Source organism: Odontomachus brunneus, unplaced genomic scaffold, assembly GCF_010583005.1.
Source record: "Odontomachus brunneus isolate Ranch 3 - 2012 unplaced genomic scaffold, Obru_v1 Obru_scaffold_076, whole genome shotgun sequence".
Classification (NCBI taxonomy): domain Eukaryota; kingdom Metazoa; phylum Arthropoda; class Insecta; order Hymenoptera; family Formicidae; genus Odontomachus; species Odontomachus brunneus.
The window spans coordinates 299280-319278 of NW_022639526.1; the positions used below are offsets into that span (position 1 = coordinate 299280).

Below are 19999 nucleotides of genomic sequence, written 5' to 3' on the forward strand. Positions count from 1 at the left end.
ATATATATATATATATATATATATATATATATATATATATATATATATATAATCATGTATAAATTTTACATATCTTTGCTTTCATGCTATTTTAAATTATATATAATTATATATAATTATATATAATTATATATTAAATTATATATGAGTATATGTATATATATATCCGTATTTGCAATAATATGAAATCATACATACACGGGTGCTTTGTTCCGATCCTCGAAACAAACTGCGCTCGCTATCGTTTCTCTCCTTGACAGGAGGCGACAGAGAGGGATGAGGACTTGGCTGACAAATGTCAGAGCGGAGTGGCCGTCGTCACCCTTCGACAGTGCGAAAATCCCTCGATGGACTGGCGAAACGAGGAATCGGATCACTCGAGCGGTACGTAGCGGGGTAGGAAGACGCTCCTTGCGGGTCGCGTAACGACTACGTGAGCTTTCTCTCTGTCCGGACAGTCGAGAACTTAAAGTGGGATGAGAACGACGTCAGGAAGAAGAATGCCCCCACCTTGCGCCGCAACGTTCGGTCCCAGGAAGTCCAAGTGCGTCCTCTCGTCACCGCTCTCAGGTTGCAGCTGGAAAGTCGAGAGAATAAATGTCCTAAAAGAACTGATAAAAACTAAAAAACTGATAATGAAAATATCATTTTAATAACATTGTATAAATTGTCCGAATTTTAACTGTCCCTGCTTGTGATCGGACCTAACATGGCTTTGTCTATCGCAACCAATTCGGTGTTTCAACAATAAGTGAGGGCAGATTTATTCGGTCAGGTGGAGCTCGGAGTCTGCAGGGACATTAGGAAGTTCACATCCGTCTTGGAGAACCTGGAGCTCGAGACGAAAGATCAAGATCACGCGAGATTTAGGACGAAAGACGTGCAGACGAATTACTTCAGCGATTCTGAACAAGAAGAGATCGCGCCAGTTTTCAAGACGAGGGAGAAGTCTACCTTTCAGTTGGTATTACAGGGACCGGAGATCCTGAATTTCCAGGTGCGAATCTCGTGTCGCTTAATTTTTATCCGCGACGTAATTACTCGGGTTTAAATATCACGGTAGCATTCTCTAGAGAGGAAGATACAGAGGGTGGAAAGAGAGAGGAAGGAAGAAGTAAAAGGGTCAGCAAAGCACTTTAAAGACAAATTCGTTCTAATTAGAAGGCTTACCTATGGCTCTGTGATGATTTATCCTGCAGGGTACGAGGCACTCTCCTGCGGATATCGCACCCTACTGGAAGAAGGACTCTCGGATGTGGCTGTGGAAGTCGGTGAGACTCGCGAGGAAGATAAGAAGGACCAAAGCGAGGGCTGTTCCTCCTCTGTGTCGCAAAGAACTTTCGTAGTCTAGATTTTTACTCACCAGTGCAGGAATTTTCGAATCCTCATTTTTTTCTTTTTACACATTTTTAGTTTTACGCGCCACGCGTGTGATTTTTAAATAATTATCGAATAATAGATATTACTACCAAACTACTGAATTTTATTGCTAAATTAGATAATTTTACTATTTAATTAAATTTTATTAACAGATAACAATATTAGACTAAACTAAATAGAATTTTTATTTTTATGTGGAATATAATAAATTTTATTACAGTTTATATATCTATATGTATATCACTGACGATAAGAAGTGTTATTTACGACAGATTCTTCTGTTCTAAATGATTACCCGAATTTTGGAAATATCTACGGTTTTTGAATCGGTCCTCCGTCGTTCTCATTCTTGAGAACAATAGTAGTAGTTGGAACACGCTGCGTATTCAAGTGAAAATTAATATTAACGTACGATAATCGAAGATAATCGGTATAACGGATAATCACCTGCGACTTCAGCCGCAGGTCTGAACATTCTCCAGTGTCGGTTCTAAGGTAGATTCGTCTAGCTCCTCGCCGACCTCGAAACGCGCGAAATCGACGACCTCAGCTTGTGCGCTTTCCAATAGTTCCTGCACTGAAAGACTAGGATCCAGCAGGAACTCTTGATAGATCATACAGGTCTCCTCATCCGTGTTGTCGTGTGGCTCGTCGACCCGCGGGTTCCCGATCGTCTGCGGGTCCATGCCTGCGCAATTAAATAAGTTACACGTCTAAAGGATCTCTGAACCGAGATCTTTTCTCCTTCCTCCAATGCAAATAACAATCAGTTTAGCATATTTTTCTTGGGAATAATATTAGCTTTCTCTTTCTAGAAAGACGAAATCTCGCGGGGGCTTCATGCTTGTCAAAACTTCGCGTGCAACAACTGCAAACGCTTATCCTGCAGTCAATTTACCTATAACATGCTGGCAAAGCTGTGCGCCCAATATATCGTCACTTGTCTTGCTCTTGACGGCGACGAGAGCACCGTATTTGCCGAAGGACACGGGGACGGGGTTCATGGGCGCCGGATGCGTACAGCCGAACAGTGTGACGTCCGGTCGCACGCTGACGGCGAGTGCGCGCCGCAGACTGATGTTCTCGCCCAAGTCGCCGATGGCCAAGGCGGTGTGGTCGCTTAAGATCTTGCCGTCGGCTGCTGGGAGTGTTTTAAGAGCATCTATGTGGAACACAGTACGCTGCACTTCGTTCTGAAGCTCCTGGCTCTTGGTGTGACTCAGCACTGCCGATATCACGGTCTCAGCGAGGCTGTGGAATTTCTTGTTCCGCGCCACAAAGTCAGTTTCACAATTGACCTCCACCAGAGCTGCATAATTCTGATCCACTGTCACTGTGATTAGACCTTGTTTGGTGCTGCGATCCTGCAGCTTGGCTGCTTGGATCCATCCATACTGTTGCGCTTGTTTCCGCAACCACTCTTCAGCCTGAAGCGAGAAGAGATGAAGATATTAATTATATGTTGACCGACAACACAGCTATGTGTTCAAATCATCCTGACAGACCCCTTACCTTCTGCACGTCGTTCTCGTGCATCTCCAGAGCTTTCTTGCAGTTGGCAAGGGTGTAGCCAGTCTTCTTCCGCAGCTTTGCCAGCAGGGACTTGTTTGTGGCCTGCCAGAGCAGGCCACTTGTGTGAACGAGGCGGAATATTTGCGGAGACATCACCTGAAACGCGATAATATGCGCGTTATATACTGATATATCCTTAATTCAAAATGCTAATTGTCTAAGGAAGTTGGGGGATTGATATTTTGCAAGCAAGGCTATTTCGCGAATTTGGAGGTGTCACGTATAATAGAAACGTCGAACCTGATTGAAAAATGTATATAATATATAAACTTATTTGCCCCGGTTTAAATTACATAAATAACCTACGAACGAGGTTATGTCGTCTCGGACATAACCTAAAAATCGCACGCAATATCCGAATTTCGTGAGAACTAAACAGCGAGAGAGGGACACGGACGCGAAATTATGCTCTCGCGGGCTCTGACGTTTGCGGGATTCGTTAATTTTCGCGAATCGATTCCGAGCCCCGTTGCCTGGAGACTGCAATCAAGGGTGCTGCTCGTGTCGTAATCGACGCCGGAATCTTCCTCATAACGCATGCTTACGTTTGACACGTGAGAGACAAACGACGTGATTAATGCCGGGGAATTAATTTCGCAACGTGAACACGCGAATATCCACCGGCGAATCGAGTCTTGCAATTTTAACGAACAGTTGCATGCGTTTAGCGGCGCAAACACTCACCATGCCCGAAGGTTAGGGTGCCACGCAGGTCCGTAATCAGCTTGTAAGTGAGTTGGCTTCCTCGGGGGCTCCTTTCCTGTAAAAAAATTGCTAAATAAATTACTCTCGCGTAATTGTCAGTGAAACACTTGGAATAAACTTTTGAGGAGTTACAAATTTATATTATCCGGCGGTAATTTGCATTAATAATGAATGAAGCATTTTGTATTGAGAAAAGGGAGGAAAAGCGCGCGAACTTATAAAAATAAATTCGTACCATCGAGTCAAGTCACGAGTTTCTACGCGATTAATAATTGAATTTTTTAACTGCGATTTCAATATATGTTTTCCAGGAATATTAGAAATTCGTTAGAATTGCTGTGCCGGAGAAAATATTCAGAATTAAATATGGAAAGCTGTCGCACGGAGGAGACGACCGCGCGAAATGGCAAACCGGAAGATGCGCCTCGAATACCTAAGATCCTCAATACGAAGGTGGTACCGTTGTTCTCCTTGCCGCCGGAGTTGATGGGCACTAAGAGGCACAAGAGAAAAGGTGGCGGCGAACTAATTAAGCGAAAAGAAAAGGCGCGGAAGCTCTACGAGGGTTCTTACACCGCGCAGCGGCTTCGCCAGGAGAACTTTCGCAGGTATTCGAAAAAATCGCGATAACTGCAATTGCATTAATTGTCAAACTCAACTGTCGAGTTTAATGTTATTAGATGTCATACTAATCATTATGGAACGCATTACTAAACTATATTACATAGTATATATATATGTGTACACACACACACACACACAATTTATATGCCATATCTGTAGTTGATTCAACAATATTTGTCATTGATTTAATAAAAAATAATATTAGAAAAACAACCCGCACATACAGCACAGACGCATGCAACAACATTACTGCAACGTTTCAATATTGTATATTGCAATGCAATGTTGCAGAAACATTGCAGAGACATAAATTCCAAGATACCAGCGAACAAGATACGTGAAAAATATTTTTTTAAATGCGCTGCATTAAATGCGAATATATATATATATATATATATATATATATATATATATATATATAATATAAATATTATTTGATGTTATACACTGCCGGCGAATCAGTTTCAATTTTATGATATTGAAGTTCGTAAAGAAATAATTCCACTGTAACGATACTCCAATAGACCGACGTACAATCCAAGTAAAATTATTATTACTACACTGTAAAAACTGATGTGTTAAATTTAACATTTCATGTGTCCCAAATCATCCACTTTTACTTACGTGTAAATTTAACACAAAACAAATGTAGTAAAAAGTAACACGCATAACATATAAAAAGTTAACACAAGAATTTAACACTTGAATACCGTCAGGAATCAATTTGTGTTAAATTGACATATATACAATATTAAATTAACTAAAATAAAACGTTACTTTAACATTTGAGAGAAGTATTAATCTATGGTTTTGATGAAATGAAAATTTTAAATTAACATAATCTATGTCTGACATATTAAATATATCAATTTAACACAACCTGTGATTCCTAACAGTATTCAAGTGTTAAATTCTTATGTTAATTTTTTCAATATTATGCGTGTTACTTTTTAACATATTTGTTTTGTGTTAAATTTACACATAAATGAGAGTGGATGATTTGGGACATATAAAATGTGTTAAATTTAATACATCAATTTTTACAGTATTAAAAAATGTTGCTATAATATCTCAGTGAATTAAATTCTTTTTCGCACAGAAATGCAATACTGTATTAATTTTCTTTATTGGAGAGCGACACGTTAATATCACTAAAATATTAAGACGCCAAGGTAGTTATATTTTGATAGGTGTTGCAGTGAAATTAATTTAACCACAAGGAGCGATCTTGAATTAAGCATGCTTCTTGAGTTTAATAGTTGATGTAATAGTCTTGTGCCGTGCGGGGAGCAATTAGTTATCGTAATACAAAGCGACGCGAGAGATTGCGTTTCCGATCTAATCACCCAGTTGGCGAGGAACTTCTGACGCTCCAAATGAATTCTTTTGCGACTAGATTTATGGTGGGTTTAATAGTGAGACCGGAGTTGCCGGAGGCGGGCGTGGACCTGAGCGACGATAAAGACGTCAATCGTTATTATTATTACATCTGCAACGGCGTTGACACGATTCACACGGCGAGCATCGGCCAGGACTACGTCGACGCGATACTCGCCTTGGTGCCCGGCAATCTGCGCGAGCGATTTCCCGATTTCACCGCTAATCTGGTGGCCGAGATCAAGGAGGACTTCACGAGGAACATGAAGAAGGCTGTCGTCAAGTTTGCGCTCGCGAATCCCTTCGAGGACTACCTCTCGGAGGTAATGGAATGACTTTTATCTCTTCCCAAGGAAACTTCTACCTCCATCCACGTCAAATTTCAATTTTATTTGTCGCCATCCCAAGGAACGCCAATGCGCGTATAACGTGCTTTTAATGTGCATTTAACTGCATTGGCTTCGAAACCGCATTAATTATGTATTTAAAATGCACTGAAATTAATGTAATATTTACTCATTTCGTAATAACAAGTTTTATAAAATGAATGAATAATTTTTTACATACATCGTCAAATCACAAATTATTGCTTGCTTAAAGATCTATTCTTTTTCATAAAACTTCCTAAACTGATGTTTACTGGTACAAAAAGTTAAAATTTTTTTCTTTTTAATGAAGTGGTTATACTAGTTTAAGAGATTTATGCACACTGAAACATAAGAATGGGTGCTTCTTATTGTAAAATCCCAGTTGAACATCCTTTGGGATTGGGATTCCTACTGGGTATTTCGCCTAGTTTTCCTAGGTGGGTTTTCCAGATGAACTTTCCAGATGAGATTCCTCACGTCAATGAAATGTCAATGTCACAGAATGCCATATCTGTAGTTGATTCAACAATATTTGTCATTGATTTAATAAAAAATAATATTGGAAGAACAATACAGCACATACAGCACGCTTGCAACAACATTACTGCAACGTTTCAATATTGTATATTGCAATGCAATGTTGCAGAAACATTGCAGAGACATAAATTCGCAAGATACGCGAAAAATATTTTTTTGAATGCGCTGTCATAATGTGTGCATTAAATGCGCTTTTAATGCTAGTTAAAATGCATATTTAAAGCGCATTATACGCGCATTGGCGCTCCTTGGGCAAGAACACCGATTGCATGACATAATCCTTATCTACGTCGATCGAGGATTGACCTGATCCTCCCGCGACAATCTCACGTCCTATTTGTAGAGACAAAATCAATAATATATGTACAGATAACTCCATGCAATACAAAAGTATACACTGAGGCAAGGAATATGTAAAAAATGAAAAACATTTATTCGCGGTGAGCATTAACAAAGATAAATAAATTTACTTATACTGATATGAAAGATTTGTCCAAGTAGAAAGATACATATTTGTTTAAAACTTCAGTATTTTATGTGAAGTACTTGCTTGTTCCGTTTAAATAAGAGAACTTGGATAATGTTGTCAGTATCCACCGTGAATAAATATTTCGTACTATTTTTAGGTATTCTTTCTCTCCCGACGTACAATGGAAAATATCAAACTGTGACACGTGTGAATATTCACATGACGGAACAGTTTGATATTTCTTTCTCACTGGATCGCGAAGCCGGAGAACGGAGATTGACATTTCATCGCTGACGAGTTAATCCGCTCTATCGATTGCAGTTCGACGCGATTGAGGAAGGCGATCGGCAAATCGTTCAGTCAGATTTACGAAAACACATCGCGCACTGTCGCGAGATCCTGCGGGCCGATTTGCACTTGGTAAATCCGTGTATGCGAATGACCCTGGAGCATTGGGTGCGCGATTACAGGTAGGAGCCGCGAGCTTACGCGATCCCGTCGCGAGTCGTTGTTCGCTCGTTATCGGTGCTTCGTCGACGGAGCGGTGATTTGTCTTTTTTCTCTTCCCTGTCTGTCTGTTTTCAGCGAATTTCGCCTGATCAATACGAAACGTATCGTTGCGCACGAGGAAAGCTGGGACTTGGCGAGCTTCAACAGCTCGATTGTCCGTCAGATCGCCGACAGCCGGCGGATCCTCAGCGAGTCCTGGTACATCGGAATTCAAGAGATATTTCTCGTGGTAATGACCGTTGATCCACTCAAACGCGCTGAGACGTCAAAAGCAAAATCGGGGAATGTATATGTGCAATGCATATGAGAAAATCGAGAGAAAATTAATTAGTTTTTTTTTTCATAGGAACAGAATACTATAGTTTCTCTTTCGTATAAATTCTTTCCAATTTTACTGATCTCAGTGATGCGAGAATAGACTCTGTCAGTGAGATCTATCTTGTCAAGAAACGTAGAAAATTTTTTAGCAGCGCCTCTCAGTTCCTGAAATAATAAACAACACATATGAGGAACGAATGGGCAATCAATTATTGCAGAAAGCCGATTTATTCCTCGGTTACAAAATTCCACATCAATTTTTACTGCAAAATTCTTTCCGTGTATTCGGTTCTTACAAATCCTTTTTCATTCCTCTCATTGTTATCTCTTTCTGTATTTATCTATACGTATTAAATTCATATTATAATATTTAATGATTTCGCGCAGAAATCTTCCTCGACAAAACAACGTCTTAGAGAATATAAAATCAGGAAGGAACAAATGATCTCTCAATTTATGTCGATCCTTGTGTTCCTTCGCGTTATATTTAATTATCTCGCTCTCATTTCCGTCGCGCGCTTATCCGTTAATTGCGCCCGACGATGGTCACACGGCTAATAACAGATCCGTTCAGAAATGAGAAGCGTTAAAGGACGAGGGGGAATGAAATCTCGTTTCCTCCTCGTCCAGTTCCTCGTCCGGCTCCTTTTCAGAACAATAGGAGGAATCTGGTACCTAGCCCGTTGCGACGCAGGCAATTCAAAAAGTTCTTCGATTGCACCGCCGGCCTGATGGAGACGCAGCTTTTGAACGCTTGCAAGTACTCCCTTCGGGATTTCGTTAATTACGTCGTGCACGGTAAGGTGAGTGCACGGTTGTGTGTATTTGTATGTGTGTGCGCACCTTCGACCGCGATCGATCGTCGCGGAAATCATTTCCAGTGCAAGGAAGCGCACGTGTGTCCTTTCCGCCGGCGTTTCCTTCCTCCGCCGCGTTATCCCGCGTATTATTAAACCTCCCTTCGCAGCAATTTCCCTCGATCACTGTTCCCATCACTCTTCGAGGCTTGTTAGCTCCTATTTCGAGTTCTTTTTCGCGTGTCGGAGAATTTCTTTCAATTCTGATCGCTACAGACGCGAGCTACAATCGGCGGTAGTTATGCAAGAATGATCGCGTGAAGTACGCGTTTCGGGGGAAATAAAGATGAAAGTTTTATGCGCGATTTCAAAAGAGATAGTACAGAGATTCTTCGCAATCAAGAAGTCAAGTAATTTTCTTCTTTTGAAGAGTATTCATTAGCAAACTTAATTAGCAAACTAGTAATTTTCTTCTTTTGAGGGGTGACAAACTTGTAACTCTTAAACAAAATAGATAAAAAAGACGCAGAAACTAGCAGAAAATAAAAATATTGTTTTTGATTAATTTTAGACGCCCATAAAGATCCTTTTGATTTTATGTAAAAAGATGCACGGACCACTATAATTATACTACGTATAATTTTCAGATAAACAAACGTTATTTCGGAGAACTCTTACCGCAACCTCATACACCCTTTATTTGTATATCTCTCTTTACTTTCGCGTCGAATGTTCGCGACTAACATTCGTGTTTCATTCCCTTTTCGTGTTTCTGAACAGTCGGCGGTCTGCAGCTTCAAGCTGAACGTCCTCGTCGTCTCTAATGAGATCGTCTTCGAGCCATCCTTCGACAAATTTAAGGAATCGCTCTGCAACATTCTCGAGATGATATGCGACGCAGCGAGGAATTTCGAAAGATTGGAGACGCAGCTTTATCTCGATTGGGCGGGTCCGCAAAAATTCCTCAAGGTTTCGCATTATTAAACGCGAAGGACCGATCGGAGGGTCCACGCTTTTTATCCATCGGATCCTTCGACTGACTAGACGCTGTAAATGCTTTGAAGCGCTTCAAGAAAAGCCACGATTGATCCATACGGCGTCTCAAAGCATTTACAACGTCTAATATATCGTGAAGTTTCTGTTATTTAAATCCTCACTGACCATCTCCACGCGTTCTTCGCAGCCCAAGATCTCGGAGAGCGTCGTGAAGCACTTCAAGACGCAGATAAGAGAGCTGATCGATCGCGAGAGAATAATCCCGGAGCAGAGGATGGCCGAACTGAGAAAGTGCTTATCGATTCCCATCACCGGTGGATGCTGATAAAGATTCCCGATAACGCAACTTTCTGCTTGCAGATACGCGCCTCTCTACGATGGCGAGGAACTGGGCCGGGCGGAAGTCTTTCTACGGGACGAGAATAAGAAGCTGGACGAGTACGACGAGGAAATCAAACGCTATCACGAAGCGGGCGCTCGAATCGCGACGGACGTCGAGAGAACGGTGTTCGCGGGTTTCTTCGAAATTTCCCACGCGGCCTTCGTCGACACCGTCACCGGGAACGTCGAGCACTTGAAGGGACTCTTCCTCCGTCATCTCGTCAACAAATATCAAACCACTGCGAGAGGGTAAATAATCGCTAAAAAATAAGAGCACACGATGTTCGTTCGAAGGAACCCGCAATAAAAATCAGCCACCACGTTGTGGCTTTCATTCATTTACATCGCAATTGTGTCCAGCACGGCTGACGAGATTGTTCCCGCGCATTTTTCAACGTTTCATATATTTATAATGAATAAACAGCAGCTTGTTTTTCCCGCCGGTCTCTTTTATCGAGGGAAAACGCAATTAATGTACCTCCCGCATTTTAATTTCCTCGCATCGTGCACTTTTACATGTGTACACGCGAGTCATATAAAATGTTAACAAATTTTGACGGAACGCGATGATTCTCGTCGCGTTTGCACGAAATTATTTTCAGGACGGATCGTTGCGTTCGTTAACGATCCTCTGCCTGCAAATATCATTTGACGACCGACCCGTCTTTTCAACGTTACGCTACACATTGACGTTATAAAGTACAAAAAAAAAAAAAACTTACGCGTCCAGCATTGTAGCGGAATACGAGGCCATAGTCGAGCGAGCCTTGACCCCACCTGTCAATACCGCGGCTCTGATGGAGCTCGTCAAGTTCGCGCGGACGATCAGTGACGTCACGATGAAGAGCCTGGAACTCAGGTTGACAGACACGATCGTGCACATCGTATTCCTGTCGGATTACTGGCTGCTCACGGATAGTGAGATAAGCATCAACAGCAGAGCCTTTCAGCTGTACCACAGGATGCCGCAAGTCTTCGAGGACAACCGGCTCATCATCGAAACCAAGACGCTGGAGTTTCAAGAAGCGTTGAGAGGTTCGCTCGCCACAGTTAGACCTACTTTCTCGTCGGCAATCAGTTCGATGTCTAATTAACTAAATTATCCTCGTCGTTACTTGAATTTCGTTCGAGAGACTCGATAGATTTGGGCGGATCGCTTCATTAAAATTAACGTTCATTTAATTTTATTCGTTTACATCAACACCCAATTAATATTCATATTTATGTATATTTGTCCCGGCTAGTTTTTAATGGTATTATTATCCATGCTCTACGCGTTTTTACCGCTGATTTTCTCGACGGGGAATGAATGCCGTTTCCTCTCTCTTGCAGTCAGATATTTGAAGTTCGCGGAGGAGTTGGATTCCAACCAGAAACAAGTGGAGGAGATGAAATATTGGGGCGACATCGATGAGATATATCGTTACCAGCGCAAGGCGCAGTTGCTGGAAGACAGGCTGATCACGGCGATGGACAAGATCGACAAGTTTAACGAGGAGGAGGCCGCTTTTGGCTGGGAGATCACGCAGTACCCTCTGCGAAAGCAAATCGCGGACCGCCTGCAGCCGTTCAAGAAGCTCTTCGACGGTGCCTGCGAATTCTTGACGAAGCACGACAAGTGGATAAACAGCATGATCGGCACGTACAAGCCCGAGGACATCGACAACGACGTGGGGAATTTTTACAGGTCGAGATACATGGTTTAGGAAAGTGATAATTGATTAAGATAATATTGATAATTGATTAAGATAATTGATTAAGATAAGATTGATTATGTAATATACGCTAATTGTTATCTTTCGTCGATGTTCCCTTTTGAATGCTCGATGATAAAACCGAGTCCCTGTTGCAGGACGATCTTCAAGCTGGAGAAAGCGTTCCAGGAACCGGACGTGCGAGATCTGGCGCTCACGGTTCGCGAGAGGATCGAGGACTTCCGGAAATACATGCCGGTAGTGATGACGTTGGGCAATCCCGGCATGAAGTCGCGACACTGGGACGAGGTCTCGGCGATCGTAGGCATCCCCATCAAGCTGGATCCCGACTTGACGTTGGGCAAGGTGCTGGGTATGGAGTTGGACGCGTACATCTCCCAGTTCGAGGGCATCTCCGAGACCGCGACGAAGGAAAGCGCTGTAGAGAACGGCATCGAGAAGATGCAGAAAGAATGGGTCAACCTGGTGTTCACGGTGAATCCCTACAAGGACACCGGCACCTTCGTCATCGCCGGCGTCGATGAGATACAGCTCCTGCTCGACGATCACATCACGAAGGCTGTGACCATCAAGAACTCGCCATATATCAAGCCCTTCGAGGCCAGGATAATGTAAGTTGCAATTTTATTCTCTTTTATTTTATTGCAACATTGTAATTCTTTATATCATAATTGCTTTTTTGTTTTATCTTATTATTTCATTACATTGTTTTTTCTGTATTAATAAATTTTTTGTTATCATTTATTTGCGCTATGATTTCAGTAGTACGTGATTTTTATTTGGTTTCCTCATTTTTAATGATTAAAATTATTATTTCTAATTAACTAAGTTATCTTTTTTAATTTATAGTTTATGAAATTCTATATATATATATATATATATATATATATATATATATAATAATAATATGCATACCACTCGATCACAGCAAATGGGAGAAGACGTTGCACTTGCTGCAGGACATTTTGGACCAGTGGCTGAAAGTCCAGGGTATTTGGATGTACCTCGAGCCGATCTTCACCTCGCCGGACATTCTGCAACAAATGCCAGACGAAGGAAGGAAGTTCGCGGCGGTCGATAAGATCTGGCGGGACATTATGAAGAACGTCCAAAGCGACTCGCGCGTTCTCGTCGTCGTCGAGATCGATAAGATGTTGGAGCGGCTGAAGAAGAGTTTCGCATTGCTGGAGCAGATTCAGTTGGGCCTAAACGATTACTTGGACAAAAAAAGACTCTACTTCCCCAGGTTCTTCTTCCTTTCCAACGACGAGCTACTGGAGATCCTATCCGAGACGAAGGATCCTACACGGTAACGTGATAACAGTTGTAAAATAACTAGAGGGATTTTTTAACTGGTCACTTTACACATACCTATACATCTTGTAATTCTTGCTTCCAATTGCTTTTTTAGTAGATTTAGTATACAATTAAATTATTTTACTAATTGTATAAGTGATCACTACTATATCGTATGATTAATTGTTGTATTACATAACTTAAAATTTAAATAAAAAAATAATTATTTTCTCTAATATAAGATTCGGACATGAAGATTACTAGAACAAGAATTGTTAGATTTAGAATACAATTAATTTTACTAATTGTATAAGTGATCACTACTATATCGTATGATTAATTGTTGTATTACATAACTTAAAATTTAAATAAAAAAATAATTATTTTCTCTAATATAAGATTCAGACATGAAGATTATTAGAACAAGAATTGTTTCTCTACAGCGTGCAGCCACATCTGAAGAAATGCTTTGAAGGAATAGCGCGCTTGAGGTTCAACGAGGATCTCGAAGTGCTGTCGATGCAGTCGACGGAAGGCGAGATGGTCGATCTCATGGAGATCATATCGACCTCCGCCGCTAGGGGACAAGTAGAGAAGTGGCTGGTCGAGCTCGAGACGGAGATGCGGAAGAGTGTGCGACACGCCGTGAACCAAGCAATGCTGGCATATCGCACGAAGGAAAGGACCGTCTGGGTGCTGGAATGGCCCGGTCAGAGTGTCCTATGCGTAGGTCAGATGTACTGGACGCAACAGGTCGAGGAAGCCATGCCTAAGGGGGTGGAAGGCTTGAAGAGATATTTGGATCGGTCCCAGCAGGAGCTGAATAACATTATCCTGCTGATTCGGGGGATCCTCTCGAAGCAGAACCGTACCACTCTGGGTGAGTGCTCAAAAGACAGTTGAGATCTTCTAAAGCTTGAGGCAAAAGCATTGACAATTCGTTTTCCACGTTGGCGATGTTAAATGTCTTTTTTCAGAGGCTTTGGTCACGTTGGATGTACACAGCAAGGATGTCCTTGAAGAATTATGCAGAGACGAAGTGATGAAAAATACCGATTTCCAGTGGTTGTGTCAACTGAGATACTATTGGCTGGTACAGTCACTTAATGAATGTTGTAATTAGTCTTAATCGATTTTCGGGTGGCGTTATTTTCGGATATCTCAAAGTTAAGCGCTGGCAATTTTTTCACCCTCCTATAACTTTTCAACCCTTTGGGTATAAACAAAGTGAAAGATGTTTTGACAAATCTATGGTAGGGTACAAACCTATGTATCTTTAACAATTCTTGAATTTCTTAAAGTCAAGCGCTAACTTCATACTTTCGATTTTGTAATCACGTTTTCGAGTAGGAGGACAACATGCGAGCGTACATGATTAACTCCTACCAACGCTACGGCTACGAGTACCTCGGCAACACGACTCGACTCGTCGTCACCCCGCTGACCGACCGATGCTATCGCACCCTCTTCGGCGCGCTCAGCCTTCACTTGGGTGGCGCGCCCGAGGGACCAGCCGGTACTGGCAAAACGGAGACGACGAAGGACTTGGCGAAGGCGGTGGCCAAGCAGTGTGTCGTCTTCAACTGTTCCGAGGGCCTCGACTACCTCGCGCTCGGCAAGTTCTTCAAAGGACTCGCCTCCTGCGGCGCCTGGTCCTGCTTCGACGAGTTCAATCGCATCGACCTGGAGGTCCTGTCAGTCGTGGCTCAGCAGATCCTCACGATCCAACGCGGCATCAACGCCGGCCTCGAGAAGATAGTGTTCGAGGGCACCGATATCTTCCTGGATCCCAGTTGCGCGTTTTTCGTTACTATGAACCCGGGATACGCCGGTAGATCGGAACTGCCGGACAATCTTAAGGCCCTCTTCCGCCCGGTCGCCATGATGGTGCCCGATTACGCACTCATCGCGGAGAACACTCTGTACTCATACGGGTTCTACAACGGCCGACCGTTGGCCGTAAAGATCGTCACCGCTTATAAACTCTGCTCGGAACAACTCAGCAGTCAGCATCACTACGATTACGGCATGAGAGCGGTCAAATCTGTCTTGATTGCAGCTGGTAATCTAAAGCTGCGCTATCCCGAAGAATCCGAAGATATTCTCATGCTGAGGAGTATCTTGGACGTCAATTTGCCCAAATTTTTGATCCATGATCTACCGTTGTTCGAAGGTACGAAATCAAAGAAGCTTCTTTTTAGTTTGTGTTCCACATTATTCGTATTTCGAGTTATTTATTATAAGTATTAAGAATATATACAGTTATAGAAATATTGCTATATTATTATATTTTTAGAATTGAAAAGTTAAATTTTAGTATCAGATCTCATTCTTGATTAAATATTCTTAATCTACGATTTTATTAGTAGTAATTCGGATATTTATATTATACATATGTTTTCTGAGTTGCGTATTGCCAATGAAATTATCTTTTTTCATTCATTTTAAAAAAAAATTTTGAATTTTTTAAAATTAAGTATTAAGAATATATAATTAAGTATTAAGTTATAGAAATATTGCCATATTATTATATTTTTAGAATTAAAAAGTTAAATTTTAGTATCAGATCTCATCCTTGATTAAATATTCTTAATCTACGATTTTATTAGTGGTAATTCGGCTATTTATAAACATATATTTTCTGAGTTGCGTATTGCCAATAAAATTTTCTTTTTTCATTCATTTTTAAAAAGAATTTTGAATTTTTTAAAATTAAGTATTAAGAATATATAGAAATATTGCTATATTATTATATTTTTAATTGAAAAGTTAAATTTTAGTATCAGATCTCATCCTTGATTAAATATTCTTAATCTACGATTTTATTAGTAGTAATTCGGATATTTATAAACATATATTTTCTGAGTTGCGTATTGCCAATGAAATTTTCTTTTTTCATTCATTTTTAAAAAGAATTTTGAATTTTTAAAAATTTTTATCGTGTTCTGTCAGGTATAGCCTCGGACCTGTTTCCCGGTGTGGTTCTGCCGACGCCGGACTACACGCACATCAACGCCTGCACGCGAGACGCCTGTGCTGCGGCGAACCTGCAGTGCACGGACCTCTTCCTGGAGAAGATCCAGCAGATCTACGAGATGATGATCGTGCGACACGGCTTTATGCTCGTCGGACTGCCGTTCAGCGGTAAGACTTCGGCGTACAGAATGCTAGCGGAATGTCTGGGCCTGTTGGAGAGCAGGAACCTGATGAACGAGCACCGTGTGGAGATCACCGTGATCAATCCCAAGGCCGTTACCATGGGCCAGTTATACGGCCAATTCGATCCCGCCTCGCACGAGTGGAGTGATGGGATCCTGGCGGTGGCTTATCGCGCCTTTGCGAGCTCCACTAATCTGAACAGAAAGTGGCTCATCTTCGACGGGCCTGTAGATGCTATTTGGATCGAGAATATGAATACGGTATTAGACGACAATAAGAAGCTTTGCCTGACCTCCGGAGAGATCATCCAGCTCGCCCCCACGACGAACCTGATCTTCGAGCCTATGGATTTGGAGGTGATTTTGTGGCATGATATTCGGGGATTCTTGTACGAGAGATTGTTATTCTTAGCACAGTGGTTTTAATATTAGGCCTCAAGTTACGAATTATGAATTCGATATTCTCAATTTTAGACCCGGGAGATTCTCGATTTTAAAATCATTTAAGATTTAAAATGAAGTCTAAAATGTAGAGGATATTAAAACTGAGTATTTTGAAGTCGAGAATATTGAGATTGTAAATTTTTAGTCGAGAAATTAAGACTTTAGGATCAAGAATTTGCAATTCCACAGACTTATGATATTAAAAACATTGAAAATTGAAGTCAAGGATAAAACAAGTTATCCTTGTGTTACAAATCTACGTGTACAAATCTATACAAAAATATGATGGCAAACAATATCAGGTTGCATCGCCCGCTACGGTGTCGCGATGCGGCATGATTTACATGGAGCCGGCGAGTCTTGGCTGGACACCACTTTTGTACTCATGGCTGAACACGTTGCCGGCTGCTCTGAACGAGAATATCAAGAGAGACTTGAAGGAGATGTACCTGCGATTTTGCCCGGCTCTGTTGCACCTAATACGCCGTTGCGGCGCGAAGGTGAGCACCATTAGGTGGCTGCTCGGGCGAACTTTTCTCGTTTCCGCCGATAGTCGCGGGTTCTCACGGCCCTCTCGCCCGCAGGAAATTATAACGATGCCGGATGCCAATCTGACGCGCTCGGTAATGTACCTGTACGACTGCTTCCTGGACGACTATCACGACGAGAAGTACGTGAGCGCGCTCTCGGATTTGAATATGAGAGCTCAAGTGGAAGTGAGTGAATCATATTACAGAAATTAGAGGAAGAAAATTACGAGTTGCGAAGCGCGATGCAAGTGCAAGACGCGATGAGAGATACAGAAAGCTCGCGCGATGACGAAAATAGATAAATAAACTAAAGAAAATTAGTAAAAGGAAACATATAAAAATAAATTACGAAACTTTTTACTCATACACTCATCTCTTCTCATCTTTCTTCTCTTTATTCTTGTCTCTCTCTTCTCATCTCTTCTCAACAGTCACGACCTAAATACCAAATCTAAGTAATCATCTGCACATTTATTCTTCTACATTCATTTCCAAGACATGTAATCATCTTGGTGATGAAGTTTTCAAGTTTTAAGAGAACAAAATCTTTACAACAGGGCTGCTTCTTCTTCTCCTGCATTTGGGCCATGGGCGGCACGTTAATGACCAATTATCGTGAATGGTTCAATGTGCTATTTAGAGCACTGTTAGACAATCAATTCCCGGAGGCTGTGCGAAGACGCTTCGACATTCCGTCAGAAATCCGTGACCCAAAGCAGCCGTACCTGATCCCCTTACCGCTCGCTGGTTCGGTCTTCGACTATAAATTCATCAAGGAGGGTAAAGGCAAGTGGAAGCCATGGCTGGACGACCTCAAGGACGTCCCGCCGATTCCCACAGACATACCGGTCAATCAGATCATCGTCCCTACGGTGGAGACCGTTCGATATTTTCATCTTTTTCACTACCTCGTCACGCACAACAAGCCGGTTCTTCTGGTCGGACCGACTGGCACCGGGAAGTCCGTCTATATCATGGAGTTCTTGTTGAAGAGAACTGACCCCGAGATCTACAAGCCGCTCTTCGTGATATTTTCGGCGCAGACCACGGCCAATCAGACGCAGGATATTATTATGAGCAAGCTGGATCGAAGGAGAAAAGGTTTGTCGACTTAATCCGGAATATCGATCTTGATATTTCTAGTTGTCATTGAAATTATTACCGATGTGTGAAACATCTCGCTATCTTCTATTCTAAAATCACTAAAAAATCATCATTAACATCATTAAGTTCCACGTTAATTTATTTAATAATTTTGTCTCGGCGCACTCGCACTCGCGTTTCAATCATTCTTTTGATCATTACCTGTTTTAATATTAAGCATTGATATCGTAAATACAGATTGCGAAACATCACAGAAATATTAATGCGCAGGATAATTATTGAAATATAAATCATTATCGATACAAGCATATTAATTACAATTAACGTTATTGTAATTATTGATATTGATTTAAAACTGTATCAAATTGATTCAATTTTATTCGAGGCCTTGCGTACGTAGTTATTAATCAAATTAATAATTCTGCATGAGACCCCGAGTGAAATTAAATCGATTTGAATTTAATTGATTTAATCGCAGACACACGAGAGAATATTTCGTGCTCTCATACTTTTACATCACGGTGAATGCGAGCGTGTCCTTCGATGCAGGTCTGTATGGTGCACCGCCCGGCAAGCACTGGGTGATCTTCGTGGACGACCTGTCCATGCCGCAGAAGGAGGAGTACGGCGCGCAGCCACCGATCGAGCTCCTGCGGCAATGGCTGGACCATCACACCTGGTACGACCGCAAGGAGATAATGCCGCTCAAGTTGATGGATATGCAGCTAATATGCGCGATGGGGCCGCCCGCGAGCGGACTGGACGTCACGCCACGTTTCAAACGGCACTTCTTCACCCTCGGCATCTCCGAGTTCGAGGACGACGTGCTGATCACGATTTTCGGCAGGATCGCTGCCTGGCACTTTATCACCCGCGACTTCCCGCACTTCTTTGAGCCGTGCGTGGAGCACGTGGTCCACGGCACTCTCGACATCTACAAGGAGATCAGGAAACACCTGCTGCCGACTCCCGCCAAGTCGCACTACCTGTTCAATCTGCGGGACTTCTCACGGGTCATGCAAGGCGTGCTGCTCTCCACCCCCGAGGGTATCGCCGATCCGGTACGGTCATCGAAGTGTGCGAGCTGCATGATGAATAATGTTTCATGTTGTCATGGACAGGAAATATTATTCATCTTGCCTGTAAAGGAAAAATATTTATTAAATATTATAATTCGACTAAATTGTTAATTCAAATTAATAGAATTATCTTTTGATTTAAATAAGCAAATCTATCTTTAATTTCACGTCTTCTTGTTTTTGTACAACTATTTTTTTAAATAAAACTTAAAATGTGGTGTAAAAAATCTTCTGAAATTGCATTTAAATATGCAAAATTAATTAAAATCACTCTATTATGATCTGTTGTATTTCGGTTCCAAAACATTTTTCTGATAATCTCTTGCAACACAGTCTCTATCCTCGAGAGCGAGTGCGATTCTGAGGAGAGAAATTCTGATTTAAGATAGTTATTAGGTGGTAAACTTAGTTCCTGCGGCTCACAGTTAGATGACGTTAGTTGTAGGTGTAATTTATTTTGACATCTGAAACTGGCTGCATTTTAGAGGTTAGACATTTGTCAATAAAATTCAGTGCGAAGAGATTCATTTAAGCGAGCAGTGCTATTTTTTCTTTTGATTAAATATGGAACGTGATAAGTTGTTTTTTCGACATGTGCTGCTTCATTACTTTGACTTGAAAAAAACTGCAGCTGCAGCT

The 19999-nt window shown here is 41.7% G+C and overlaps 6 protein-coding genes across 12 annotated transcripts in view; 4 read left to right on the forward strand and 2 right to left on the reverse strand.

Moving 5' to 3' along the window:
- LOC116847279 (villin-1) overlaps nt 1–319 on the reverse strand; it is an 8707-nt gene extending 8388 nt beyond the window's left edge. For all 3 annotated transcript variants that reach the window (XM_032822113.1, XM_032822114.1, XM_032822111.1), the window contains exon 1: nt 199–319. The gene's annotated coding sequence lies outside the window, so the exon portion shown is untranslated. The remainder of the gene's footprint in view (nt 1–198) is intronic.
- Nucleotides 1–1541, forward strand: part of LOC116847283 — a 1949-nt gene extending 408 nt beyond the window's left edge. The window contains exons 2-5 of the mRNA XM_032822122.1: nt 261–384; nt 459–544; nt 776–997; nt 1200–1541. Coding sequence (XP_032678013.1) covers nt 261–384; nt 459–544; nt 776–997; nt 1200–1346 — 579 coding nt within the window. The 3' untranslated portion in view covers nt 1347–1541. The remainder of the gene's footprint in view (nt 1–260; nt 385–458; nt 545–775; nt 998–1199) is intronic.
- LOC116847281 (elongation factor Ts, mitochondrial) overlaps nt 1542–19999 on the reverse strand; it is a 19824-nt gene continuing 1366 nt past the window's right edge. The window contains exons 1-5 of one of the 5 annotated variants that reach the window (XM_032822116.1): nt 3637–3713; nt 2893–3048; nt 2279–2807; nt 1828–2068; nt 1542–1758 (exon numbers count right to left, since the gene is read on the reverse strand). In XM_032822116.1, coding sequence (XP_032678007.1) covers nt 1836–2068; nt 2279–2807; nt 2893–3048; nt 3637–3639 — 921 coding nt within the window. In that variant the 5' untranslated portion in view covers nt 3640–3713 and the 3' untranslated portion in view covers nt 1542–1758; nt 1828–1835. Of the gene's footprint in view, nt 2069–2278; nt 2808–2892; nt 3049–3258; nt 3394–3497; nt 3714–14756; nt 14762–19999 lie in introns of those variants that run through there. The other 4 variants (XM_032822120.1, XM_032822115.1, XM_032822117.1 and 1 more) reach the window with 4 other exon arrangements.
- LOC116847285 (dynein heavy chain 7, axonemal-like) lies at nt 4104–7326 on the forward strand. The gene is made up of 3 exons (XM_032822124.1): nt 4104–4265; nt 5678–5981; nt 7190–7326. The coding sequence occupies exons 1-3, from the start codon at nt 4144–4146 to the stop codon at nt 7232–7234; spliced, it is 471 nt and encodes a 156-aa protein (XP_032678015.1). The 5' UTR covers nt 4104–4143; the 3' UTR covers nt 7235–7326.
- Nucleotides 7471–13062, forward strand: LOC116847298 (dynein heavy chain 7, axonemal-like). The gene is made up of 10 exons (XM_032822149.1): nt 7471–7502; nt 7618–7771; nt 8514–8663; nt 9438–9626; nt 9841–9944; nt 10014–10283; nt 10735–11069; nt 11367–11721; nt 11887–12360; nt 12678–13062. Exons 1-10 carry the CDS (start codon nt 7471–7473, stop codon nt 13060–13062), a joined length of 2448 nt encoding a protein of 815 aa, XP_032678040.1.
- LOC116847278 (dynein heavy chain 7, axonemal-like) overlaps nt 12917–19999 on the forward strand; it is a 23036-nt gene continuing 15953 nt past the window's right edge. Inside the window, exons 1-9 of the mRNA XM_032822110.1 lie at nt 12917–13058; nt 13489–13925; nt 14023–14138; nt 14396–15218; nt 15998–16560; nt 16950–17147; nt 17232–17363; nt 17735–18278; nt 18831–19342. Of these exons, the coding sequence (XP_032678001.1) occupies nt 13565–13925; nt 14023–14138; nt 14396–15218; nt 15998–16560; nt 16950–17147; nt 17232–17363; nt 17735–18278; nt 18831–19342 (3249 nt within the window). The 5' untranslated portion in view covers nt 12917–13058; nt 13489–13564. The remainder of the gene's footprint in view (nt 13059–13488; nt 13926–14022; nt 14139–14395; nt 15219–15997; nt 16561–16949; nt 17148–17231; nt 17364–17734; nt 18279–18830; nt 19343–19999) is intronic.